This window comes from Molothrus ater, chromosome 8 (assembly GCF_012460135.2).
Source record: "Molothrus ater isolate BHLD 08-10-18 breed brown headed cowbird chromosome 8, BPBGC_Mater_1.1, whole genome shotgun sequence".
In the NCBI taxonomy this organism is placed as follows: Eukaryota; Metazoa; Chordata; class Aves; order Passeriformes; family Icteridae; genus Molothrus; species Molothrus ater.
Window position 1 is genome coordinate 23,884,087 of NC_050485.2, and position 26,108 is coordinate 23,910,194.

At 45.3% G+C, this 26,108-nt stretch overlaps 1 protein-coding gene across 2 annotated transcripts in view; it reads right to left on the reverse strand.

Moving 5' to 3' along the window:
- SH3PXD2A (SH3 and PX domains 2A) overlaps positions 1 to 26,108 on the reverse strand; it is a 234,716-nt gene that overhangs the window by 104,660 nt on the left and 103,948 nt on the right. For both annotated transcript variants that reach the window (XM_036385914.1, XM_036385913.1), the window contains exon 5: positions 22,887 to 22,978. In XM_036385914.1, the coding sequence (XP_036241807.1) occupies positions 22,887 to 22,978 (92 nt within the window). The remainder of the gene's footprint in view (positions 1 to 22,886; positions 22,979 to 26,108) is intronic.

Sequence of the window (26,108 nt, forward strand, 5' to 3'; positions counted from 1 at the left end):
TTCCATCATTTTTCCAAAGTTTTGTGTTCCAACCTGCTCCCTGCTTCAGGTTAAATGGAGCAACATGGATAATGGTCTAAGTGCAAGGCAGGAGCAGGGCCTGGCAGGGAACAGTTCAGCCTGGCTGACAAATTCCTGCAAGGACTGTATGTGTCTGCAGGTGCCAGTGTGCTGGAGAGGGAGGGAGGGAGGGATGATGGATGGATGGACGGACGGACAGACATACGGGTGGATAGGAAATACAGGACAAGCAGAGGCAGTCCCTGCCATCTAGGGAGGAGCTGTGTCTGGGAAGCTGTGGGGGGGAAGGCCTGCCCTGAGCTTTGCTAAGGAGCATCAGTGTGATGAGGCAGCAGTCCAAGGGAGCTGCAGCAGATGTGGGGTGGGGTTTAATCCTTCCTGGGTCAAGCAAGGAGGCCAAAACCTAGATTAATGTACAGTGTGTCAGGCTGCACATGCAATGCCCTGGCAATACTATTTGGAAACAAACACCCAGATTAGGTGCTGACAACTCCCCTAACAGGATCACGCAGGAAATCTGGCCAGAAGAGCTGTCACTGACTTTCACAGCCAAAAATATGAGCAAGCCAGTGACACCTTCCACGCTGAAGCCATGCCGAGCGTCCTGGCACAGCCAAAGCTGGGGATGAGAAAGGTTTTCCTTTCCAAGTTGGCTCTTTAGCTTAGTGGAGCAGGAGCAAGGAGAGCCTGGTGATCTGCACAGCTTCCCAGGCCTGCAAGAGATGATTCAGTCTAGTACCAAGTATTAAGGAGACAATTAGATAATCTTCAATCTCTTCCATATGCTTACAAATGTCTGATCCAGGTGTGGTTCTGGAGGTCTGCTTCTTTCCCATTCCCTCATCAAGTCTTAGATGTAATGGTATTAAATACCAAAAAATTATTATCATACCACTGATGGAAAAAGATAGGGCTGTAACACCTAATAAGAAGCCAGGTGGAAAAGCTATTTAATATCTGTTCATAGCAATATGTCACAGCTTTCCCACTGCTGTCTAGAGGAATTTCTGCTCTCTGGGGCACGAGAGCCAAGAGAGTCAGCTTCACCAGGTGAGCACGGCAAGGGGTGAGGCAGAGCATATCCCTGGAGAGAGCAGAAAACACACACCACCACGTCCAAAATCCGAGCAAACCAAATGCATTTTTTTTCCAGCTCAGATAGTGTTTTTTGCTGCACAATAAATGCATGTAAAGCACCATCTCCCCACGATGTGGCAGTAGCTGCCTGCAGAGCCCGTGACTCGGAGCCTTCCCAATTCCGACCCTTGCCATCAAGTGGAGCTGTTTATTCTGCATGCTACAAGCTGTGCAACAAATATGGCTTGGCAAGAGGGTGGGAGTGCTCTGCAAAAAACACCAAGTGCAAACCTTAAAAATTTTAAGTTATCATCAGACACAGGAATAGTGAAACATGGCTGTGGTAGAAGGACTGTACACATCACATCCATACACATGCACATGAGAGCAAAATATTATTTCCTGCATCAAACAGCTCTTGACACATAAAGGACTTTTGGCTAAGTTTTGTGTGAAAACCTGCCAGAAATCTCTGCCCTCTGGGGCAATGTTGAACATAGAGCATTTTGTGGACAGGGGATAGATGTGCCTGTTAATGTCCCTGGCTGCTCTCCAGCTGAGGAAGTTCCTCTCCTGGCTTTCTGGGAAGCAAAGGACACCAGGCAAGTTTGCTGTACCAGCTATTGCTGTGAGAGATGTCAGACTGAAGTGGCCTCTCCCAGGTGAAGCTCTTTGTAAAACAGAGGCCAGCAATGGGAGGGAGACATTGGACACCAACCCAATTGCACAGCAGTCTCACTGTAGTTTGCAAATGAAGGACAGGACACACAGGAAGAGCTTGTGCAAGGCTGGGATAGGAAGCTGTTCCCTCCCTACTGGTGAGTCCTTCTGCTGACATAAAGGGTCCAATTCATCCCCTGACACCTGGTCTCCATGAGCACAGTTTTTACTGACTTGATCTGCATGCTGCTCTGCTCACAAGTCCTCCCTGCAGTGTCAGTCACAGGATCAGTCCTCTCCCCACCCTAAGGTCCTGCAGAACATGTTAGCCCACCCACACCTCAGGCTGCTGAGCTGGGCCCATGTGTGGCCCCCACTGCTGGATCTGCTGGGAGACCAAGGAGTGATGTCACCACTGACAAGAACAACTGCTGGATTGAGGGGACAATAAAAAAAGGCAACAGAAGAGACAAGGTGTTCATCAAGGGTGGGGAGAGCACAAGAGCAGCAGATGAGTCCCATCAGGTATCACAGCATTTACCTTCAAGCAGTGTTAGAGTGTTAGTTCAATAAATGTTACAGACCTTGGATTCATGAGCCATTTTCAGCCAGCAAGGTTCAGAGGATCTATGGACAATCCATTGCTCCCTAGGCCTGGGGAGCAGTGGCAGGCAGCAACACCACTCCCCTGCCCAGGTGTTGCCAGTCTCACACTGAGGTTGCTCCTACATGCTTTACCTGTGGCACCCTGCCCTGCTTTTAGAATCCATACCTAGATCAGTGACACAGGACAGTGCAGTGAAAGGACTGCTCTGCCTTCAGCAGAAACTTCCAGGCCAGCACAATTCTCTTTCCAGCTCCCATGTAACCTGCTCCTCAGACAGAAGGGCCGAAGGGACATGCACTGGGCTTACTCTCCCACCTCCTTCCACCTCACAGTGCACACATGAATGAGGACTCAACTGGGTTGAGACAAAATCTGAGAAGGGTTGGCCCTCCATGTTGGCCTCTGGTTTGTGGAGGAGAGCAGGTCCTGCCCAAAAAGCTGCCACGAGCCAAAACCTGGCCCAGTGTGCAGTGGCTGGAGCCCAGGGAGGACGCAAAGCTGCTCTCTGTGGCTCACACAGCCTGGCACTTCACTGGTGGGCACAGGTCAGCCTTCCCCACACAGTACCTGCAGCAGTGGGAGCTGCTCCATGCAGCCGTGCTCCCAGGCAGCCTGGTGCTCCCTCTCATGTGGCTTAGATGGCATTTCCCTCAGCACTGCCAAGCCATGAGCCCTGCTCTCCCTGGGACACAGGAGGACCTGCAGGCAGGGCAGGGCTGGCAGGGCTGTGTGCTGGGGTTAGGGCGGCTCCTGGACTGGGGCTGAGCTGCAGGGTGAGCAGGGTGGGGGGCTCGGGACACTGGGATGGGCTCCTCCCCAGCTGCCCCCAGCAGGGCTGTTCTCCTGTGATAAGAACCATCCCTCAGCTCAGCTCTGCTCAGGAAGTTTGTTCCTGTCACCCCATTTCCCACCTCCCTCCCCTCTCTCTGCAGGTTGAAGAGGTCGCAGCCTGGAATGTGCAGAGGAAGAAGGGGCACAGGAGCAGGCTGTCTCTGCCACCCTCTCCCTGGCTGGCCCCCAGTGCCTGTGGCAGGACCCTGCAGCAATGTGCTTACAGAGAGAGAGGAAAGCCTAAGAGCAGCTCTGGGGGTTTGGTTGCCTTCTGAGCACAGGCTTGCAGCAGGCTGTGGACAAACAAGCCATCCCCTTTATAAATCCTTTATTTATTCCATTCCATCTCCTCACCCTTCTGCCAGAGAGTTTGTCCCTGGCACTGGGCAGTACAAAAGCTGATTCAACATCCAGCAATAGAGGGGAAGAGGTGGGAGCCCCAGAGCTGTCTGTGCTTGACACAGGATTCTGCTGGCAAAAATAACTCCTCTCCACTTTGAGAGCCCCTCTGCAAGCGCATCTCCCCACAAAGTGGATCCTCTGCATCCCCTGATGCTCGCTCCTCTCCATGCTGAAGAGCAACAAATTAAAATTTCCATTCTTTCTCATGTGGGTCACTGGGTTGAATGAGAGGATGCAGAATGTTTCTCAGCTCCCAGGTCAGCACTTTGCAATGCCTCTGTTTCTGTGAGTGCTACACAGGCAGGTTCAAACCCTTCCTCCAGGTCAAAGCAGCAGAACCCGCCAGGTGCAGCAGCAGAAGCAGGATGTACAGTGGTGCAAATCTGAGCAATGAATTGCCCAACCTCAAACCTCCAAAAAATGCCTAGGGATTGATGTATCCCCAGTGATATCAACAGCATCATCACCGTGGTGTCTGCCCAGCAATGTTACACAACCCCTACGAGGCTGCTCACTGTGCCAAACACCATGTCTGCCCCTGCAGCAAGAACCAAGAGTTTGTTGCAGGATCTTCCCCAGGTGCTGGACTTTGCTGGCAACCTGTGGGGAGGTGGTTCCCTGCCTCTCTCTCCCTCAGTGCAGTTTAAGAAAAGTCCTTGCAGCAGAGCACAGGGAGATCTCCAGGAGCACAGAGGAGCTGTAGGCATGGAGGGAATGGATCCTCTTTGCCATCTGTCTGAAGGAGCAATGCAGCCTTGACTCTTAGGCAGAGTCTGCAGGTGATTCCTCACTTACAGCAACCCAGGTGACTTTTGCCCTGCTATGCATCCACTGATTCCCTAAAGTCTTGTCCTGAGACCCACTGGCAATCAGAGCAGACTTTGCCACAGGCAGCAGCACAGAGGAAAAACATAGGAAGTCCAGTCCTTTCTATTAGTGTTTCAGAAAGGAGAGAATTGCTGCAAGAATCTTGTACTGAATCCAAGAAATTGCAACTCTCTGCTTCTTATTTCTACCTCTGCAACCTTAGATCAAGTGGCATTTAGAAACCAACAGAACAGGGCTGAAGGTCCTTACAACCTGCAAAGCTCATCCAAGAAACTGATCTCCAAATGCTGGCAATGGCTGCCCCAGCTCTAATGATCCCCTTGGAGGCTCTTCTGCCTCTCAGCTAAGCACAGTAATACTGCCTTACATTTATTCAGACCATATGTAATACACACAAGAGCCCATAAAAGCTTAAACAGCACAATAAACATTTGGAAAAGCACAGTGACCAGATTTATGGGTTTGGATACCTGCCAGCATGACCCACCAGAATCAGATCCTTAAGTTTTTGTGTAAGTCCAAGACATACACACAACACAAACACAAATGTGCTGTTATCCTTGGAAAAAAGATAAACAGCCCCCAAAGCCCATCCCCAGCACTGGAACATGATGGCCTTTCACTGCATCTGATTGGACTTTGTTTAAATCAAAGCCATAAAGAAGGTCTTGGCGAGGAGAAATAAATGTAGCACAACAGAACTTCACCCCAGAGCACACTGTAAAACTGACAAAGAGGGAAAGACAAAAAGATTTAGACACTTAATTTCCACCAAAGGGGAGATGAGTCCTGCTGTAGAAAAAGAGCTGTGCTTTGCCAAATTCCAAGATACTTTTGTACAAAGTTTCCTCCACAGGGATGATGTGATACCTCCTGTGCCACCTACCAGTTTGGAGGAAGGGGGTGATGGCTCAGCAGAACAGAAAACGTGTGAAATGATGACAGATCCCAGGGTGTGCAAAACATTTTTACCCAAGGAACTGCAAAACCCTTGAGCTTTGAGTAAAAATTACTTTAGGATAGTGGGAGAGCAAGGCACCAGCAGGATGTAGAAGTTTCTCTATTTACCAAGCTTAAGAACAGATGAAAGAGTTTCAGTTTCCTGGCTTCTTGGGCATTTCATGGCACTGGGGTTTTTTATCTCTTTCACATTTAATAACATCTATGGCTAAACACAGTATTTTGAGTACCTACACCCCCTTCCAGTTCACAGAGATACTTCACAAGCAGGATTTAGCACAGTTGTGAGCATCCAGTGCTCAGGACAGAAACCAGGAGTCCTGGAGCCATGTTTTGTGCCCTCATCCAGGGCAGAACCCCATCCCCATCCTTAAAGCAAAAGGAAAGAGATAAAAGAACAACACAAGATACTGCTTTTGAGAAACCTGCCTCATTTGTTATGATAAAGGAGAGCATTACGGATTCACTGGAAAGAGTTGCCCACCTCCCACGCATAATTTCCCCCAAAATGTTTTTACAAGTCTAAGATGAGCTGCTACATAAAGTTATACAAAAGAAAGGCTAAAACTTGATGAGAGATTTACTCACATAAGGCTCAGGACGTGATGATGCCCTCGCTGTTAAAGGACCAGCTCAGAAGCACTGCTCTGCTTGGCTCGCTGAATGCAGAAAAAGGCTGTTTGTGTTTGTCTGCTGCTCTGGGAGGTGGGCTGTGACTGAGAACAAAAGCCACATGCAAGGGCACATTCTCTCACCCACTGGCACGGGCACACTCAGGGACAGCTTTGCTGAGGACAAGGTCTGCCTGCAGCACCACTGCCATGGGGCAGCTGGGCACAAATGGGGGTTCTTCTCCCATATCAGAGCTACAGCCCACCCTGCTCCCTGTGCTGTCCTGCCACATAAAGAAGTGTGGACTGGTTGTTGTTGCTTCTGCACGGGTATCTGCTGTTCATCTCAGGGGAGGGACTTCAGATCAGGCAATTCACCACAGTTTGGGGAAGAAGACAACAGGGTGAGGTCAATCTTGAGCTAAAGATCCCCCTTCACAGGCTGACGAGCAGGGGGTGAGTGTATGGTTTTTTAGAGGACTGTGAGACCAGTGGTTGAAGCAGAGAATTCAAGGGCATCCTGAAGAGTAGTCCCCCTGAAACCTAGGGCGAACAAGTTCAATGTTTCTTTAGCACATTTTCCTCAAATATAGAATTTTGCAAAAATTGCCATTGACGCTGACCTGCTCCAGTAGATCCTGAAGTAACATATCAGCAAGTCAAACTGCTGGCATGCTAGGGGTGTTTGCAGAGGCAAATGGCAGAAAGTATGCCAAGAGTCTCAACATGAGGCTAAAATCCAGACCTTCTGGCTCCTGTTCTATCCTTGGTGACCTTTCAAAACCACTTTCATACTTTTGCTTCCCTGGTTCTAAAATAAAACCGTAGTATTTCACAGTCTAGCTGAGAGGGTTCATGTTTGGGCCATACCTCGAGGTGTAGAGTGAGATAAGTCTATAGAAGGGCAATGCAGTACTATTGCCATTGCAAATACGGGATGACTTACATGATGCTTTCTTTTCAGTATTATTATTAGGAACAATCCCTGGGAAGATTTTAGTTTCACTAAAAAAAGAAATAAGATAGATTATAGACAGCTAGGGACAAAAATAATCTGTTCCCATGTGGTTTGTGCTATTTAAAGGGACATAATACCTATTCTTGAAAAGACCAGTTTCAGAAGACAAACAACTGACATCTGTCAGCATAAAGAAATTTGGAAAAACAGACTTAATACCATTTTCCAGAAGCTTTAGCTGTGCCTGAGATGACCCACAGTACAGCAGCAAGCGGGTGGAGCATGCCCTGTGCAACAGAGCCCAGCCATCTCTTCTGTCAGAACACAAGCAGGGAGTAGTTTTTCTAACCAATTTTTAGAGGAGGATCTTGGTTTCAAGCCAGGAGGTTGAAGGGTGAACAGAGCAGCACAAGGCTTGGTGCATAGGGAGAGTACTTTGAGCCACGTTCCCACATTTCTGTTCACTGTCCCAGCTATGGTCAGGTGGGGAAAAAGTGATCCCGTCTGTTCAGCCTGAATTCCACTTCCAAATAATGGGCTGAGTTCTCTTCTGCTGAAGTATCTGGTGGTTGGACAGAAGCCACCGAGCTAACAACATCTGTGCCTCACAATGAACAACAGTTGGAGGCACCAAGAAACTGGCAGAGAGTGGGAATTTGCCCCAGACAACACGAGATAAAGCAAGAAAGTCTTATTCCTCCTGCATTCCTTCTGCATGCTCCATGGCCATCTGCTGGGGAAAGCTGTCTGCTGGAATCCAGGGGTGCAACCATGGGCTGAGCTGAGCATGGGGCTGGAGCTGGAGAATGTGAGCAGACTGAGCAGGGGGACACAGCTGTGAGTACACGGATTTCCCAAATCACTTTTGGTTCAGACATGTGCTGACCCTTATGCAACTGCAGTGAAGCATTGATCTTGTCCTGGTCTACAACCTGGAGGTAATTTAGAGACCTCCACAGAGTGGAAAATCCCAAGCCACAGACTCTAGAGTTAGTTTGTGTGGGGTTGTGTCTTTGTATTTTGCTCTGGGACCAGCTAAAACTGCAGCAAAAACATTGGTAAAGACAGAAGGACACGTTCAATTAGTGCTGGTGCTGCCCACACAGTTCCTGTCACTAACAATCAGTGGGAAGTCAGTGAGAGATGTCTCAGGCACAGCATTCAGAGGGAGATGCTCAGCACATCATCCACTGCTGTCTCATTTATTCCGAACACTTAAAACAAAATGTTGGGGCAACTACAGAGAGAACAAGGCTGAACATAGAAAAGTAAACTTGCTTTTCTTTGTCTCTAATATTAATAGGCATATTATGTAATTTTCTTGGCTTAGTGATCCAGCAACTCTAGTTACAAGACAAGATGGGATTTCCTTGAGGTCATTCCCCCAAACTGTGTGAGTTGTTATTTTCCTGGCTCACCCACAAACAGAATGGCTTGCTCTTCTGAAATACTAATGTCCAACTGTTGAAAGGTTCTGCCAATCAAAACATTGTGGCCTTACCCCGATTTAATAATCTAAGGCATCAATCTCCCCTTTAGTATTTGTTTGATGTGTCCTGCACCCTGCTGAAATATCCCCTCCAGACCTCCCTGAGCTCAGGCTCTGATTGAAGAGGGATGCCATGCATCAGGCCTGCAGCTTTCTCTCTGAAATGTTTAGCAGGGGATGGTGGTAAAATGTATTTATTTTCATGTATTGAGGAAAGACCATATATTCCAGTCTCTTTTTTTTCCATCACTCAGAGATGGGCCTGAGGCCAAAACGGTGCTGCTAAGCTTGTTTTCTATTTAAAACCTTCATTTTTATTAATAACCCTTTACAGCCTCCACACCAGCACGGCGGGAGTTGCATTTCCGTGTTATGTCATCGTGAACCGTTATGTATTTAATTCCTGTACCCGCAAACCCATATGGACATCATTAAACACGCACCATACAGCATTAAAACTCTGTTCCATAAAGTGTGATTTAGTAAAAAAAAAAGAGCTATGAAGTGGGGATTTCTCTTTTTTTTTTTTTTTCCTAAGGTCATGGGAAAATAGAGAAGTAGGGGAGAGAGAAAAGGCTCAGCAGTGCTGCAGGTTAGCTCACAGCTCTCCACGCCTGCAGACTGAAAATCCAGCCTGCTTTATCCACCACAGAAGATTAATTACCCAGGAACTCCAGGCTGGTGATGATGAATTTCTGTTTGGCAGACCACAGAGACAACTTCTACAAAAATTACAGGTTACAAAACAGCAAAAATCCTCGGTGATTTTATTTCTGCCAAGTTAGTTTTCCATGACTTCTCCTCTTCTCCCTAAGAGATGCCTTTAGCAAGGCAAAAGAGCAGGTGTCCCCACATTGCTGAGGGTCAGTTATCAGGGCCACAAACACGTATGAGGGTGACACAGGGTTTGCTCCCAGTTTCTGTTACAGCCTCAGGCTGTACTCTATGCAAACATCTAACCCAGCAATGAGGCAAGTTGTGTACCTTCTGTCATCCCTCTGTTATCTCATATGTGGTATTGGGGATGAAAAGATACGAGGAAGGGAGAAAGTGATAGAAGAAATACATCAGAGAGCAAATAAAACCAATGAACAGAGTACCAATGGAACAAATAGAAGTAAGTGTTGCAATGCTGGGGGAAACAGCACAGAACATATTGAGAAAAAAGAAAACAATATCCAAGGGATGTGAGGGTAATGAAAAACAAACCAAAAACCAAAACAGAGATAGCTAAAAATGACACAAGATATGCCAGCATGAGGCAGAGAAGCTGATGCAGTCAGAGATAAAGCAGGCAGGTAAGAAAGCAAAAAAAAAAGCAATAGATAAGAACAAAGCACAATGTAAACATGTCATGTAAAAGATTTAGGTACATATGTAGAATAGCAGACAATAAGCAAATTGCCTACAACACACACTAGACACCTTCCAATGACCTAGTCCATTATACTGGAATGAGACCTGCCAAGCCCTGTTTGATGGATGAATTCCCTCTGCTCACAGAGCAAGTGCTGGCTGAAGTGAACAGACCCCAGTGGAAATGGTATCTGACAGGATGTTTCAGCAAGCACAGCCAAACAAAGGTGCTCCACACAGCCTTGTGCTTATGGCTTTCTCTCAGAGTAGCTTCTTTCCCTTATGGAGACTGCATTGACGCTTCACTGATTTTACAGCTACAGAATTAAAAGGCCCCCTCAAGGATACAGATGAGGATACATATCTAATTGCTTTCATGGCCTTTTTAGCTGGGTTTTGGAATTTTTTAAATGAAAAGGTTGTAAAAATAAATGCATAAAAACAACATCCAGGGCACACACAAATTATTTGCTATATCAAACCTCTAAATGATCAGGCCAATTAAGCCTTTCTCCTGTTTTGTGATATGTGTGTTTAAGAGTCTTCACAAGTAGATGTTACCTATCCTCTTCCCTTGAAAGCTGGTGACTTACTCCAGTTAAAATTGCTGTGTTGGCCCCAAAGCCTGTGTGCACATACTCCATTCCTGCCCATCTCCAGGCAAGAAAGAAGAATTAACATGATTTGTAGAGGGTGCTACTGATGAATGAAGCTCCTTTGTATCCCAACCCTCTCCAGAATTTTTATTCCCATCAAACAAACATACACATGCATACACACACAAATAACTCTGGGAGCACATGTGCTCCTGTTGAATTCAATACAGTTACTCACTGTGTAGGAAACTACCCACGTGCATTAATGTCTGGGGGAGGAGGAGGCTGCTCTGGGGATGAGGCTGACAGCAAGTTTAATGTTATCTAGCTGCATTACTCTCGAGGTGAAATGTTTCTGACATGTGTCTCTGTTGGGCTGTGTCCTACTTCATTCAAAACCAGGAATTTGCTTTGATGTTTTGAAAATAAAGCCTTAAAAGAAGAAACAGACGTGACTGGCAAAACTTTTTCAGGAAACTTGCAAAGGACCACTAGAGCTGTAAGCTATTTAATGGGTTTATTTTTGTCTGTTTTGGGCAAGTCCTCTTTTAAAGTGATCATCAGATATTCTACTTACACAGTTCTGTGGCATGTGAGTATATCTGAGCTGAATGAATCTGAAGTGGAGATTTTCTGAGCATATATTCAGATAGACAAAATCACGTCAGAGAGCAATGTTTGTTTGTTAAAGCCCAAAATTCTCTGTTTGCAGATATTAATTCAGTCTTCTCTCAAACACTGCTTATCCTGCCAGAGATCAAGATGAATTGGGCAATAAACCAGGGCTCAGTAGTTTATATGCCTGTCCACAAAAACACTAAATATAAACTACTTGTCAGGAATCTGCAAGGACAAAATTATCTGATTTATGAGGATGCCGAATGATTGAGCCAAGACTGTATTAAAAAAAAAAGCAAAAAAAAAGCAAAAAAAAGCCTTAAGAGAAAGCAGGCAAAAAAGGGAAGAAAACGAGTACTAATTATATAAATCACTGGAGACCAGCCTTCCATAAGAAGAGGGGGAAAGGGACTGCTCCTATGATGCCTATTTCATCCCTTGCCTAACAATCCAAAAGCACATAACTTTCAGAGAACTGCATTTTTTCACAGGCTGGAAGCACCACAAAGCATCCTTCATCAGCCTGGCCTTTTGGCTGTTCTCCTTCTCCAAATGCAAATTCTACATCTGGAAAAAGCAGTAATCCTCTCTCCTGCCTGAAAGCCTCCTTTTATCTCCATTCTCCTCAGAACTCCTACTTCTTGCAACTCCTCACTCTGACATACGACTTTATTGAAGGGATTCAAGGCTTTCTGCTCATCTGCTGAATGTCTGCCTCTCATTAAAGCCCAGGCTCACCTTTGGAGCTCTCTCACTGGCCAGCACAGGTCACCCTGTCCTCCCTCGCCAGGCATCTGTAACACAACCCCCTCCTGAACACTCCGAGGAGCAGAGCACGGTAACAATGAACATTAACAGAAGCTTATTTATCAGGGCTGGCAAGAAAAGCCTCTCATTAGCTGGGATGGCCGGTGCAGCTCGGCCACGGGGCTGCTCCTCCCCCAGGGGATGACGCTGATGCATCAGGAGCATCGCGAACGCCCCAAGTGCCTGTCCCACAGACCCCGGCTTTGTGCAGCGAGACAAACAACAAGAGAGCTTTCCACTGACCTCTGCTGCAAGAGTTTACAGCTGTGTGCAGCGTCCCGGCAGCAGCCTGGCCCTTGGTTTCACTGCTAGGTACGTGTGGAGGTGAAGGAACCAAGCCAGATCCACCCTGCAAGGTGCCTCAGCATCCAGGTCAGCTGCAGGCACTGCAGAGGTTATTGTGCAGCTGAAGAACCCTGTCATTGGGACTTCAGAAAGTGCTCAGTTCTCTTACTCATGTGACACCCAAATTTAGGAGCTGTGTTGCTAAAATGTCCCATCTTGTAGGAAGAAATGTAGAACACTGGCAAGGTGTACCAGTTCCCCTACAAGAGTAAAAGCTGCCCCAGTTACTACTCATTTTACATTTGCCCTTACTTTCAGGATTTGATGACAGCCTTACACCCCACTTTCTGCTCCTCTGTTCTGAGCAGCTGAACCAATTCTCCTGACTTGGGGTGAAAATTCACAGCACCACTGCCAGTGTCACAGTGCTGTGGCTGGGCTTTTTCACAGCAAAACCCTTCCTGCTCCTCCTTTACCTCCCAAATATTCCCAATGCCCCAACCAAGGGCTGCACCAGGGCTTACACTTTGATGCTTTCATGAGTTGTTTTTCTGCTTGCCAGAGGCTGGCACGGGAGAAAGGGATCATGCACATGGCTGATGCTGTCCCAGAGCTGTCTGCTGGAAGAGTTGAGGAATTGTGCAGGCAGCACCAGACACGCCTCAGGACTGCCAGAGGCAGAGCAAGTCCCAGCCCAGAGACCTGGGCACCACTGCAGAAGGGGTCACCTGCAAAGCTGCCTGCCAGATGTCTCTGTTCATGTTTGTTCACTCCACAGCCATCCTGCTCCTCAGTAGGGCCAATGAAAACTATTTGGTTTCAGGGATTTGGGACCACATTTCAACAGGAACTGAGAGGTTCATTTTTGGTTCAATGTTCTCATAAAAGAAAACTCCTCTTTTAGTTGGATTTAGAGGATAATTGACATCTCCACAAAATAATGTGTTTTGAAATTTTAGCATCCTATGCAGCTTCCCTAGAAAGAAAGGATGATGTTGGTGAGGATTGTTGGTAAGGATTTCCTTCTAATCCTTAGGAAAAGAACCAGCAATCTATCCAGTGGGGAGCAGCAGAGACAGCAGCACTGCAAATTCACTAGTGCACCAGGAGAGCTTCAAGCCTCTGATGAACACTGTCTCTGGCATGAGTCACTCACACCTCACTCCTGGCATGCTTGGATGGGAAAGGAAAAGGTTTATCTTTTAGATATGGTGCCCCAGCTGTTCTAATCCTACAGTTGTTGCCATGGCTGATTTCTCATACAGAAAAATATACTTTTTTGGTCCCCACCATTCAACATTTTATTCTTCTTTTATATTTTCAAGTACTAGCTATCTCAGGTTACTGGTGATTTTTTGTGGTGATTCCCAAACGAGCCTGAACTGCTCTGATTTTTCAAACCCACAAGACTGTAATTGAAAGCAAATGTAATCAGACATACACAATGTTCTGAGGCTCACCACAGTGCACTGCAGTCAGCATTACTGGAGTGGCTGTTAAAACTCCTTGGAGCTGGGAAGAAATACAGCTTGCAAGAATCCAGCAAATAACCAGCATTTATTAGATTATACTAAAGTATTGCAAAGCCACAGTCTATCCTCTATTCACTACATATCTAAGGTCTGTTTAAATGAACATCTTCCTGAGCTTAGGCCAATTGTTTTAAGAAATGAACAAGGAAACAAGGAAAGAATTCTACTTTTAACACAGCAAATTCTGCAATCCTTACATCACTGTCAATCTCATATTGTCCATTACTGTCTGCAGGGTCATTCCAATCAAACTCTGCATAACTGGAAAGAGGCCCAAAAACAAAGGGTATCTTTGAACCCAGACACACAGCTCTAGCTGGAGATAAGCAGTAGCAAATCCCTTCCATAAAACTCCCCAACAAGATGCAAGCATTAAAAGAGGGTGGTGGTGTGATGGGGCAGGGGGGAGGGGGGTGCTTAATTGAATTCCCACTGCCTCTTGAGTCTGCACTTAAAAGCAGGTCTAGGGTTATCTGTGAAATTTCAATTAAATCAAAAGCTTTGATAACATGATAAGTCATTCCAGAGTTTGGAGTCAAAACACGTTGTTATTTGATCCTCTGCTTGTGTTTCTGGGAACAGCACGCATGAAAGACAGTCAGCAGCAGAACAGTCAGGAAGATGGAAAGGGTGGAAATGAATCTACTAATAGATCACTGTGTCTCCTTCAGCCAGAGCCACTTGAGGTCTGGTATTTTTTTATATATACAGAGTCCTAAAGGTACCCCATTTCTCATGAGACAGAAGACAGAGCAAAAGAGATTACCTGGCACATGTGCAGCACTCCAGGGGATGGCTCCCTACTGCCACAAAAGTTGGGTTTTTTTCCCAGGCTTGCTGTAAACAAGATTTTTACCTGCAACAGCATTGGGAGCTGAATGCAAATCTCTGTGACAGACACAAAACACTGAGCCCTGTGTATGTAATGGAATGGATTTCTAGCACAAACTCTTTGGTGGTCTCAGATGGACAGGTAAAGACAGGTACACTGAAAAATAATAATATGATTCAACCAAGCCAGAACCAAAACCTAGCTCTCATCTCAACAAAATGCAGGAGAGGCAGCAGCTCTCCAGAGAGACATGGCTTGCTTTACCTGTTGTTCAGCACCCTTTGATTGCTAAGGCTTCCTTCTCTCTCTTCAGAGGCAAGTGCTGGATGAGAAAGGCAGTGCCAGAGACTCTCAAAGTCCTGTTTACTGAGGAACATCACCTCTGCTTACCAGTGTTTAGACAGCAATGCTTCACCTCAAATAAATGTGAGATTTCAACTCCACCTGGCCTGTGATGGTAAACAGCATTAAAATACATTGTAAGCAACACCTTCCTTTATCACATATAGCACAGCCTGATAAAATCCTATCAAATGTAATGGGATGTCTTACCTTGCCCCCAAACAGTTCAAAATCACACAGAGGGTCACACTAAGCATGTGCACATGAGACTTTTATAACCAGTGAGGCTACTGATCCTCAACAGTGCTAAAAACAAAGGGACTCTCCAGACAAGCAATGTCAAAATTACACAGCAATCGACAACAGAGAGAGCAGACCACTGAAAAATCCCATCTGACCCCAGGCACCACTGAGGGATAACTTATCACCCTGGCAGCAGCCACCCCATTAAGCCTGTCTGTCCCTAGAACCCTCCTCTTCAGAGTGAAAGATCTTCACCAAACAATAGTGTGACCATATTGTAGACACAGCCACAACAGGCTGAGTTCTTCTCTGCGATATAATCATATCTGCAATGTAAGCTGCCTGTTCTGGCTTTCCAGAGATGTGACACACAGAGGACAAGACAGGCTATACTCAACTCTGTCATGTTAGTGCATAGAAAACTCCACCCCAGCTCCTCCTGCCTGGCAGGTGATGAGTCAATGGTGACAGTGTGCAATTAACCTGCCAGCAGGGGCTCACCAGAGCAAGAAACCCAGACAAAAAAAGGAAGTCCCTGGCCCTCGTCCTCTCCTCAGTTCCAGGCTTATCCACAAAGAAGATGAGGACCAGACACTTCTCTTCTGTATGGAGATAAAGATCTCTTTTGTGTCTATCAGCATGGGCAATTCAGCCCTGTGGGCTGCAAACCAAGCATCACCTGCCTTTAAACAGAGAACTCCAGGAGATCCTGTGGCATTGAGCCAGACCTCTCTAGAAATGAGTGCTCAAGGATAACTGGAACCTCAAATCCTTAACAACAAACTTGATAATCTCTGAATCCAGTTATTTTGGTTCTGATCCAATCCTGCCTCATTAGGCCAGGGTTCCCCCACTGCCATAAACAAATAAATTTACTGTTTTGACTTTCTAACTGGTTTTGCATCTAGGAGCACCAGCAGAACAAGCTTTCCTGACAGATTTTGGAAGTAATGTTTCTTCCAACATTGAGTGATGATTTTTTAAAACAAATTAGTTTTGTAACTGGTCATCTCTAAAACTGTATTATGGAAAGAATGGGGTTTCCTTACCAGAACCAAAACCTCTTAGAAAATCTCTGAAACCTAAACTCTGCAATCATTCTGCAGGTAGAGCCAGGAGATGTAAGGAGCCTTTCCAACATCACAAAATAAATCAATGAGACAGTAAGGAGCAAATTTCCCAGTGCCCTGCATTAACCACTCAGCTTCTCCAGAAAGAAGAAATTTTATGGTTTAAGTTAAACAGTAAGCAAACTACTACTTTCTAATCTACAAAATAGGCACTGACAAATCATCAGCAGTGATTGCTCCTTTAGGATATGAGTAAAATTACTGGACAGGAAGAAAGATCTTGAGCCAACAAGTTTGGCATTTAGTTTTTCTAAAGGCAACGTCTCTGCATTTCAAAACACCTGAGTCACTACTCTTCTACAGTGAAAGAAAAATATTTTTTTTAAATTTGTGCTCATAAACAGTGCAATTTAACCAGCACTGACAGACTCTTGTGTTTTGCCCCAGCAAGGCACTGTCCAGTGCCACTGCTGAAGCTGCTGGGTGTTGGCAGAGCTCTAATCTCATTCTCATACTGATGAATTTCGAGTAAGTCTGTTTATTCTTAATCCATCCTGTGCCCATGACAGCATCCCACTTTTAAAGCCTGCAGCCTGCTTATAACCAATCCAGGCAAAAGCTATTTCTGTACACTTGGCTGCCAGTGCTGAGTGTCAGTACATTAAACTGTCTTTGCTCCTCTCAGCTCTGTGTCCTTTCACAGTCAGGCCTAAAAGCATGAGCCAACCCAAATGAGATACCCAAGGCAAGGGATATAAGCTCATGTTCCTCCAGCTGCCATTTTCTATAGGTTTTTTTTCTGGCTGCTGAACATATTTCATTTAATATGCTTTCAGTTTTCCCCCAGGTTTATTATTTTATATTCATCTATGTGTAATTTCTTTTTTCATTTTCTGAAAGAGTAGCAAAAAAAAAAAATTCAATCTTTTCTCAGGAAGGCTGAGTTATTTGCTGGTATCAGCAATGCTGCAGCCAGTAGCAAATTTCAATGCCCTCCATTTGATATCCCAGTCCAAATCAATTTATATACTAAAAACAAAAGGGAAAGCCCTATGTGAAACTGAAGAAGAGAACAAGTAATGAATCTGTTATTTCCTTTTTTCCATTCCTGCTTAGTTTATTTAAGATAACAATCTCCAAGCCTTCCAGAGATCAGGAGCACTGATGAAAGGCAGCACACCCAGGAGGAACCACAGCCTCACCTGATCATGGCCCAGAGACTGAGCTCCTGCTCTCGGGGTCACCACTGGGGACTGGCCACACTTGCCCCCCTCTGTTCCTGGGCTGTCTGACCTCTCAGCCAGAGACTGTGACAGTCCCACGCTGGGAGCAGGATGCTGTAAAGCACTTCTGAGACTTTTTTTCCCACAAATTTACGTGCTGAGGCCAAATATTACTAATAAATACAGCCCTAAACCAAGCATATTTCAGAAAATAAACACAGGTGCTCTGCTACACTGGAGATGCTTGAAGAGCTGTGGTACCTAATTCCCAGTGAAATCAGTGAGAGCTGGGTGACCAATTAGGAGTATCCAAGCAAGGCTCTTGGCAATAACAGCCCTGATACATTATTGCATCCTTAGCTACCTAAACCTTGGTGAATAAATAATTCTTTGAGAATATTAAATTTTTCTTCCCTTCAACACAGTGGGTTTTAATTGCCTTATCCTGTCACAAGCTTTAATCAGAACTTTTTCCACTCTGTGTTTCATAATTTACTTCCCAGGTAAAAAAAATCAAAGCAAAATAAAACCGCTATCTCTTTTCTTATTTTGCATTTTTTAGGGATATTAATTTCCATTCTGCCTCTCTCAAGTGGAACAGATTTCCCAAATAAAATGTGTGCATTGAGCTGTCACAGTAACAGTGCCAAGTTCAGACTCTAACACCAATTGTCATCAACTAGTGCTGAGCACATTCCTAAATGATGTGGAAATTATCTGTATTGCAAGTCGTGTAAGAAAGAGCAATCACAAAAAAAGAATGTCAGCTTTCCTCACAGCACATCTGCTCAGAGACTCAGCTGTGCAATATATTGGGAAACACAGTTCAAAAGCAATACAATAAGTGAAATATAAGCAATGAAATATAAGGGATGAAATGTAAGAGAAAATATTTTCATAATAAACAAATCTGAATAAATACAGGTATTTTGCACATGAAAAGTCTTCTTCCTCTACCAATAGGTAATTGAATTGTTATTACAGAGCAGGTCTGGGAAACAGAAATAATTGTATATAGACACAGTCATGCTTATGGATAGAAAATAGTGTATTAGGAAGCTGTGCTTTAGCACCAATATGCCCATTAACTAAAGCAGCTTCCTTAACATGGTCCCTCCATTACCCTGGGTGTTTCTGTTCAGCATCCTTATCAGGAATTTGTAATACATGAAGAGTAAGAGGAGAATCCAGCTTCCATTTTACAGTGGCTGCCTGGCATCAGAGCATCCGAGTGTTACACCAATATTTATTTATTTTTGACAGAGATATGATCAGTAAAGCTCCTGGCTACAGACCACAATAGAGTATTTCTGTTCTTTAGTAAAGGCACCTTCAGCCTTAACTGCATTTTCTGCATGAACCCTCATAATATGTCATATACCTATAATTTCCCTAGCTTTTCTGGATTTGCATATTGTTTGAAAATTGCTTTATGATTCTTACAGGAAAATTATTCTCAGATACTGAAAACTGCTTTAAATTCAGCTGATAATATTATTAGTGGTGTTTTAAACAGAAATCTTGTGTGAGACTGCATGCATTTCTATAAAGGGAAGTATTGGAGAACTGAATTCTTGGCTCTTGATCTGCTCTTTAGACTGGATCTAGACACAAAGAAAAAACAAACTCTCAAAAGAGTGGTTTGGCTGTGATACTTTGAAATTCACTGCAAAAAAGCCCTAAGACCAGTAAACCATATGCAATGTCTAATTGATTAATCCTACTTTTTGGGTATTTTTGTTATTTCTAGTAAAATAGAATCATTTAAAAAATTGGCTTCTGAGATTTTGTTTGTTGACTGTGAGCCCTGGCCTGACCTCAGCCTTGAATTTAAATCCCCAGCAGAAATCTGAAATTAATCTACCTCTGGTTTAGTTATCAGTAATTATAATTATTAACAGAAGTATGCAGTAAATGAATGGTTTTTTAGTGACATGGTGTTTACTTAGAACAAAGGATAAATAAAAACACACTTCCTTCTTACCTCACAGTGTCTTTTCCCATGGCAGCGCAGGATCTGGCCCTTACACGGGTATGGTAAAGGACACAAGCCCAGCCATGTGCCTACAGAGAGGTGTTTGCCCAAACACTGAAATGTCACATATTGGAAACAGAAGCAGTTGAGAACTGCTCCTCCTGTACCAGGGCTGGTGGTTTGAAGCTTGCTTTCCCTGCAGCTAACCCAGGGGTGGAGTGGGAGCAGTCAGACAGCTGCCCTGGGAACACTGTCATCCCAACCCTGCCTGGCACATCACTGCTCCCTTGGCCCCCCAGATCCCTTGCAAAAGCCATGCTTTCACCATGTGGAACAGCCTGAACAGCTCCTAGACCATTCCACACAGGAATTTAGTGTCCTGCCAAGGTCTCTCCCATGCCACATGAGGGAAACCTGCTGTTGGCAGCTACCTGGCCTGGAGCTATCTCCACCAGCAGGAGCAGGCTCGAGGAGACTGTCAGCCAGTGCAAATGCTGAGATTTCTTGAGACATCTCTCCAGCTCTGCCTGTGAGCTGCTGTACCCAGGAGAGGTTTAATGGGCTGGAAGAAATACCTTCTGCCTATTGTCACAGGACTTGAAGGCCTGGACCATCACCAAAACAGGAAACAGAAAACGTAAGCTGTGAATTCAAGCGAAACAAACTGGCCAGATTCTGAGAGATTGGGAAAGGCCAGCTTTTGCTGTAGCTGGGCTGTGAGCTGCTCAGCACTGCAGGCACTCAGCACAGCAGCAGTAGGAAATGGCTCTGCAGGGAGCAGCCAAACACGGCACAGCCCAGACAGGAGCCACAGAGAAGCAGGGAGGAGGCAAGGGCAGGGCAGATGAAGGGCTGTAAGGAAGAAGCCAGCAACCCATTTGTAACATCCAGTGCCTAAGGAGCTGCAGGGGAGTTCTGGTGTCCTTCAGGACAATAGAACAGAAGTGAAGAGCTCAGCTTTGCGGCTGGATTAATGCAGTGCTACGTGGATTAGTGCACCATAGCAAGCCATGGTTCAGCAATTAAAGGCATGGATACCTCTCTGCACATCCCAGCTGCTAGGTAAACCAGGCATTTTTGTGTCTCCTCCCTCAAAGTCTAAACTCGCATGTATTTCTGTCTGGAAGCACAGGTTTAGTCACTGAGACTCAACTCAATGGACTCTCTGGGCTCAACAACCCAAATGCACATGGGATTAAAGTTACACTCCTGAAAATTAGTTAGTTAATTAAACCCTAGGTCAGGCTTTATGAGCTTGGTTTTATGAGGCCAAGCTGCTGCATAAAAACTGAGCAGGTCAACATGAAGCTAAAGATCATCTCATTGTGCACAGAGAGGAGACATGCAGGCAGCAGAAGCAATTCTGTTCTCTGCCCCTTGGTGGCCGAGTCACTTGCTTATTGTTCTTTAACCCAGCAAGCTGAATGCCAATGTCTGTGCTGACAGAGCAACATACAAACTACCTCTGTGCTGAGGGCTAAAAGAAGCAGCTGAAGAAATAGATAACATAATTAGGATAGTCTAGATGATGCCTCCAGGCTACAGCCCTACCTCCAGTGAGAGGAATGATGAACAATGAGGTCCAGGGAAGACTGAATTCAAAGGGCTTGGGCACCACTGGCTCACTGTTTCTGGAGGGGCTTGACAGAGTAAGAAAACAAGGGAATACACTGAGATTTCTCTGGAATCATGCTCCTTCCTGCAGTGCCTGCTGAGGTTCAGAATCGCCCTGGAGGTGTCCTTCCCCCAGACCCTACACAGTGGTCCAGTGAGCCTCAGATCTCCTCCCTTCCCCCTCAGTTCACAGAAGAAAAACACTAAGATGTTTCCGTTGGCTTTTACATCATCTTTTTGTAGAGACTAATCTTCAGTTTCAACAATACATCTTTTGTGAAGCACTCCCAGCAGAAACCTTAGACACCTTCCCTAAGATCTGTTTGCTTACAGAAGACGAGGTAGGATTTGTTTAAACCCAGCTAGATTAATGTCTTGCAGACATTAGTGAAGTGAGATTTAATCAGGTTATTGCTCTACATTTTCCAGGGAAATAAATCATACTTATTACTAGGTTGGAATAGGATGCAAGGCTTGGGCTGAGAACATTTAGTCTTTTTTGTTTTTCCAGAGGGGAGTGAAGGGATAACTTGAAAATTCCTGCAAGGCTGTCAAACAGGCCCTCTACAACTTTGAGTAGGGACAAGGGATGCAAGCCATAATGGTTAGTGTACATCTGGGGGTGGGCCTGGGTCCCAGGCCCCTGCCTTGCAGAGGTGCTGTAGGGTCTGCATCAGTACAGAAAGCAGACAGAAGTTTCAAGCAGACTCATAACCTCCATATGAGATCCTCCACGTGAACTCTTCCATAACTCTTAGGACCTAACTTCTCTTCTGGATGTGTGTTTCTGCCTGGCACACAGGGATGTGTCTTTGCATTGCGAATGGGGTGTTGTGGGATCAAGCAACCTTTGCAAACCTACTTGCAGACCCTAAATGGAAACTCTCAGTGATGCTAGTAGTGCTTTCTTTAGTACACATGTTAACACATCTCCTTGTACAAACCTGTGCATGTGCAAGGAACAAAGTCTGGAAATCAAATTGCAAAGGTCCTCCTCTCTTTTTCACCAACATGGAAGCAGACAGCTGAAGCCAATATAAATCTTTTCAATAACTACAGGTTTGCATGTGCTGAAGTGCCCAAAACCCATAAGCTTTGCATCCATTTCCCCTTATCCAGTGGGCTGTGCAAACATGAGAGAAAGCAAATTACAGTAACACTGCCTGCAATCAGGTTTCAAATCATGCAACAAAGCAGCACAAAACACAATGGGACCAAGTCGAAATCTTATTGCAGAGTACAATAAAATATATCCTGTTTGGGATGAAAGCGAAAAGGAAATACCAGGCCAGGCAGCTCTGTTGCTTGTAAATACCCTCCTGCCAATGCTTTCCCTGGATAAATGAGTCCTATGGACCCTGAGTGCATCAGCATGAATCAGCCTGTCTGCTCCAAGGTAAAGGCTACAATTCTGTCTCGTGTTTAATGGGAGCTCTTTCCCTCCTCCTTTTCTTGGCTTCCTGCTCAGAAAGAATAGACTCTCCAGAGACAATTTTGGATCTGGACCACAATCTTGCTCCCTACCGATAGCTAAGTATCTCTGGGCAGGAGTACATTTAAAGAAGCAGCTGGTAATTATGAGCCAAGTGCTTACTGGCAGGATTTCCCCCTGCTACTGAGCCAATGCTTTTTGGGAACTGAATGACTCCCTGGTGATAACTATCAGGTAAAACCTACAAACCAGGGGAGGTTCCCTCATTAGAACCATGAGCAAGAAACAATGCAAAGGTGGGTGGAGAATGGCTGAAAATTGTGTCTGAGGGCTGCTTGACTTCCCTGTCCTCCACTCACCCAAAGTGGTTGTGTGTAACTGCTGGGCATTTTCTAGGTAGTAATGAAAGCTACAAAATCTGTTCCCACGTCTACAGCAGTAATGAAAACAAATGACCTTTTCCTTCCAGCTAATCAAAATGTACTGAGCAGCACTGAAAAACCAACACCACACTTACTCTTTTGGAGGGTTAAGGTCTTCTGGGCGAGCCTCGAAGAACCTGAAGACTTCATCACACTGTGAAATATGGGGAGGAAGCCGAACCAGTGCCTGCAAAACAAAGCAGAGGGTGAGAAGCACTTAGACATAAGCCAAGTTTAAAACATGGCATCAAAATCTAAACTGCCAAGCACAAGGAGGCAAAACATCCTGGCAAGGGGAAAGGAATACTGAAGAATACAGGTTAGCAGCACACCTGGCTACTAACCTGAGAAGAAAGGAAACAACAAGCCCTTACTACAAATGTCAGGTAGGAAGCAATGAATTCAGACAAGCAGCAGTTCTTAGAATCAGCCAATGTAATTTATTTTGCCACGTGCTCAAGAGCAGAGTTTGGTCCATAAGTGCAAAACCATGACACTGCACTTATGTGCAGATAAGTGCTCTGTGGCTGGGACAGTCTGTGATATGGGCTTGCACAGCACCTCACACACTGAGGTTAGGGCTTACAGGCCTTGTGTCAATGCACACAAATTCAACACCCATTCAGACAACAGATTAATGTGCTCATAAAGCCTTCCATGAAGCGCTGTCCACACAAAAAGCAGAGTTTGCTAAAAAAAAACCCATAACCAAACCAAACCAAACAACAATTTGCTCCTAAATTAACAGGAAAGGAAGTTTGATTAAGTGCCTGAAAAAAACAAATCAAACCCAACCAAAACACAGAGAGGCTTTTTTTGAATGAAGAAGGTTGCACAGCACATCCTGGCTAGCAGTGTCTGTGCACTGGCCTTGGCAGAGGGACATAGCACTTGTCACATTCAGCAATAGCTAAGTACAGTCTGGGCATCAACCACATTATGTTGAAGTGTACTGGAAAGCAAGAACTGAAATAAGACAAGCACACAAGGCAGAAACATGCTATGAATTTGCTGTTCAGAATCTAGATCTTTATGGTGCCAAAAGAAGTTAAAGAGCTGTCCCCAGCCCACAGAGATGGGGCAGCAGCTCTCAGTGACCTGACTGGGAGGCTGCCTCCAGAAATGACAAGCAGGAGAGGAAAAGAGGCTGGACTTCACCTCCTCCTGCGCTAAGTTATGCTGAAAATAGGCCACAGGTTAAATATAGACCAAGCTTCTTAGAGTTGCTATAAACCTGTTTGACAAAATGAGATTGTCTGGCTCTCCTCCTAGTTGAAAGTAGGACAAACAATCTTGAAAGACAGATGAAAAATTGCACCAGAACTAAATGAAGATGCATTAGGTGAACAGGTTATATTAACCATGAGACATCTGACTGATCTTGGTCAGACACGCCAGAAGGTCCAACCAAAGCACAAAGGCAGGACAGGGCAGTTGGTCACCAACACAGCTGTTTTTAGCCAGGCTTTAGAAGTGGCCAGATTTGTTTCCAAGACCACATTTGCTTGGGGATGTGAAGGAAAAGAGTTGGAAAAAGCCTGCTATGAAATTGCAGTCTCCAGTATTAGATGACTGGGTCTTGTTTTGAGGTGTTCATAAATTCAAAGTCAAATGCTTCACACCTACAGCTCTCCTCTCCTTTGTGAAGGGAACATTAAGGGCATTAGGAAAATTCATTTGGTATCACTAGGCCTGTGAAAAATGAAGCTCTGGCCTTTGGTCATGTGGAATTGCACTATGGAGCTGAAAAAGATGCCTTGCAAAGGAAGCAGCATCAGATGCAGCAGCTGGGCAAGAGCTTGGTGGGTGCAAGTGCCAGGGTAAGCACCACTGGCTGCTGCACTAAGGCAGGATGAAACTGAACAGCTGGAAAGCTCAAGCACTTTTACGAGAACAAAGGATGCCCTGGTCTCCACCTCTGTTTGTTCAAACTTGTCTAAAAGTGTAACAAAGGTGTGAGCTCTGCCTTTTTTCCTACTGTACACAAATACATGCATCCAGCTGACAAACCAGGAATAACACTGGGAAGTCAGGAAGTGCCCAGGAATAGTAATGATCACAGCATGTTGAAAGATCCATGCCTCACCAGCACTGGCTAACAAGAACATAAACAACATTTATTCATCTGCACCCCAAGCAAGAGACAGCAAAGCAAAGCTGTCTACCCAACAGTGGATGGAGCTGATATTTAGCACTGGCTCTACTACTCACACCCTTTTTGGTTAGGGCAGGTTACTTAACCTCTTTTCATCAAATTCAGCTGGGATATATCTTCAGTTACCCCCTTACAATGCTGAGCAATAACACTTACCTAATCTGCAGAAAGGTTAGGAGGCTCAGATATTCAATATCTACAGTGTGTTTTGAAATCCCAAAGGGCTCAATCTTGCACAGTCAATGGGGCAGGAGCAAGCAGTGCAAACCATATGTATCATTACTAGAGAAACACAAATACCCGAGTCACACCCAGTACGGGGTGTCTGGGGCATCAGATGCGTTCCCAAAGAGTCCCCACTTCCCTACAGGTCACAGGTGCTCACCCTTCCCAAGAGCCAGGCTCCAGATGTCAATACTGAGCTGAGCACAGAGTAGGTGTTCAGTGATGGAGGAATGAAAAGCTGCTGTGAGATTTTTGTTTCTAAATTGAGGGATGCTTTGGGAAATCTGAACCCCCTGAATCTGTGGTTGGCTGCCTGGAAACCCCCAGAAGCACTGTGGTCCTGCTGAGCTGAAGGGGGATGGCTGAAAAGCACCTCTCTGACTCCAGGCTTTTGTAGGGAGTGGATAAAAATCAGCCAGTCATTTCCACACCCAGCCATCCACCTTCCCACCCTGGGGCAGGGCTGGCTCTTCTGCTTCTGAATCATCTCCCCGTGCTGCAATTTCCAGGCTTATGCACAGAGATGGACTGAAATCCAGCCCATAGTAACTTGCCATTGCATGCTTTTTGGGAAGCTCAGGTATAAAGTCAAACCAGTCCATTTTTACTTTTTTTTTTAAGGAACAAAACCCAAAGAAGTGGTAAGAAACTCTAAGAAATGGTTAAAAAAAGTGCAACCAAGGATATTAACCAATCAGGACCTTTCTATTAAATTTTGAATAGCAGCAGGGAGCAGTGACACTGTTTAGTGAGACAAGTGTCTCTTCAGCAAATACACAACACTCACATGAACAAGTCAAAGCCAACACGATCCTGGTGAGCAAACAAAAAGTGAACTGAGGAGATCAGGGACACGCTGTCGCTCTGCAAGGGGAAAATGCAAGCTTCTGGCATTCCCAGCAAGACAGTTCCAGGGCAGAGCTGAAACAGCCTGAAG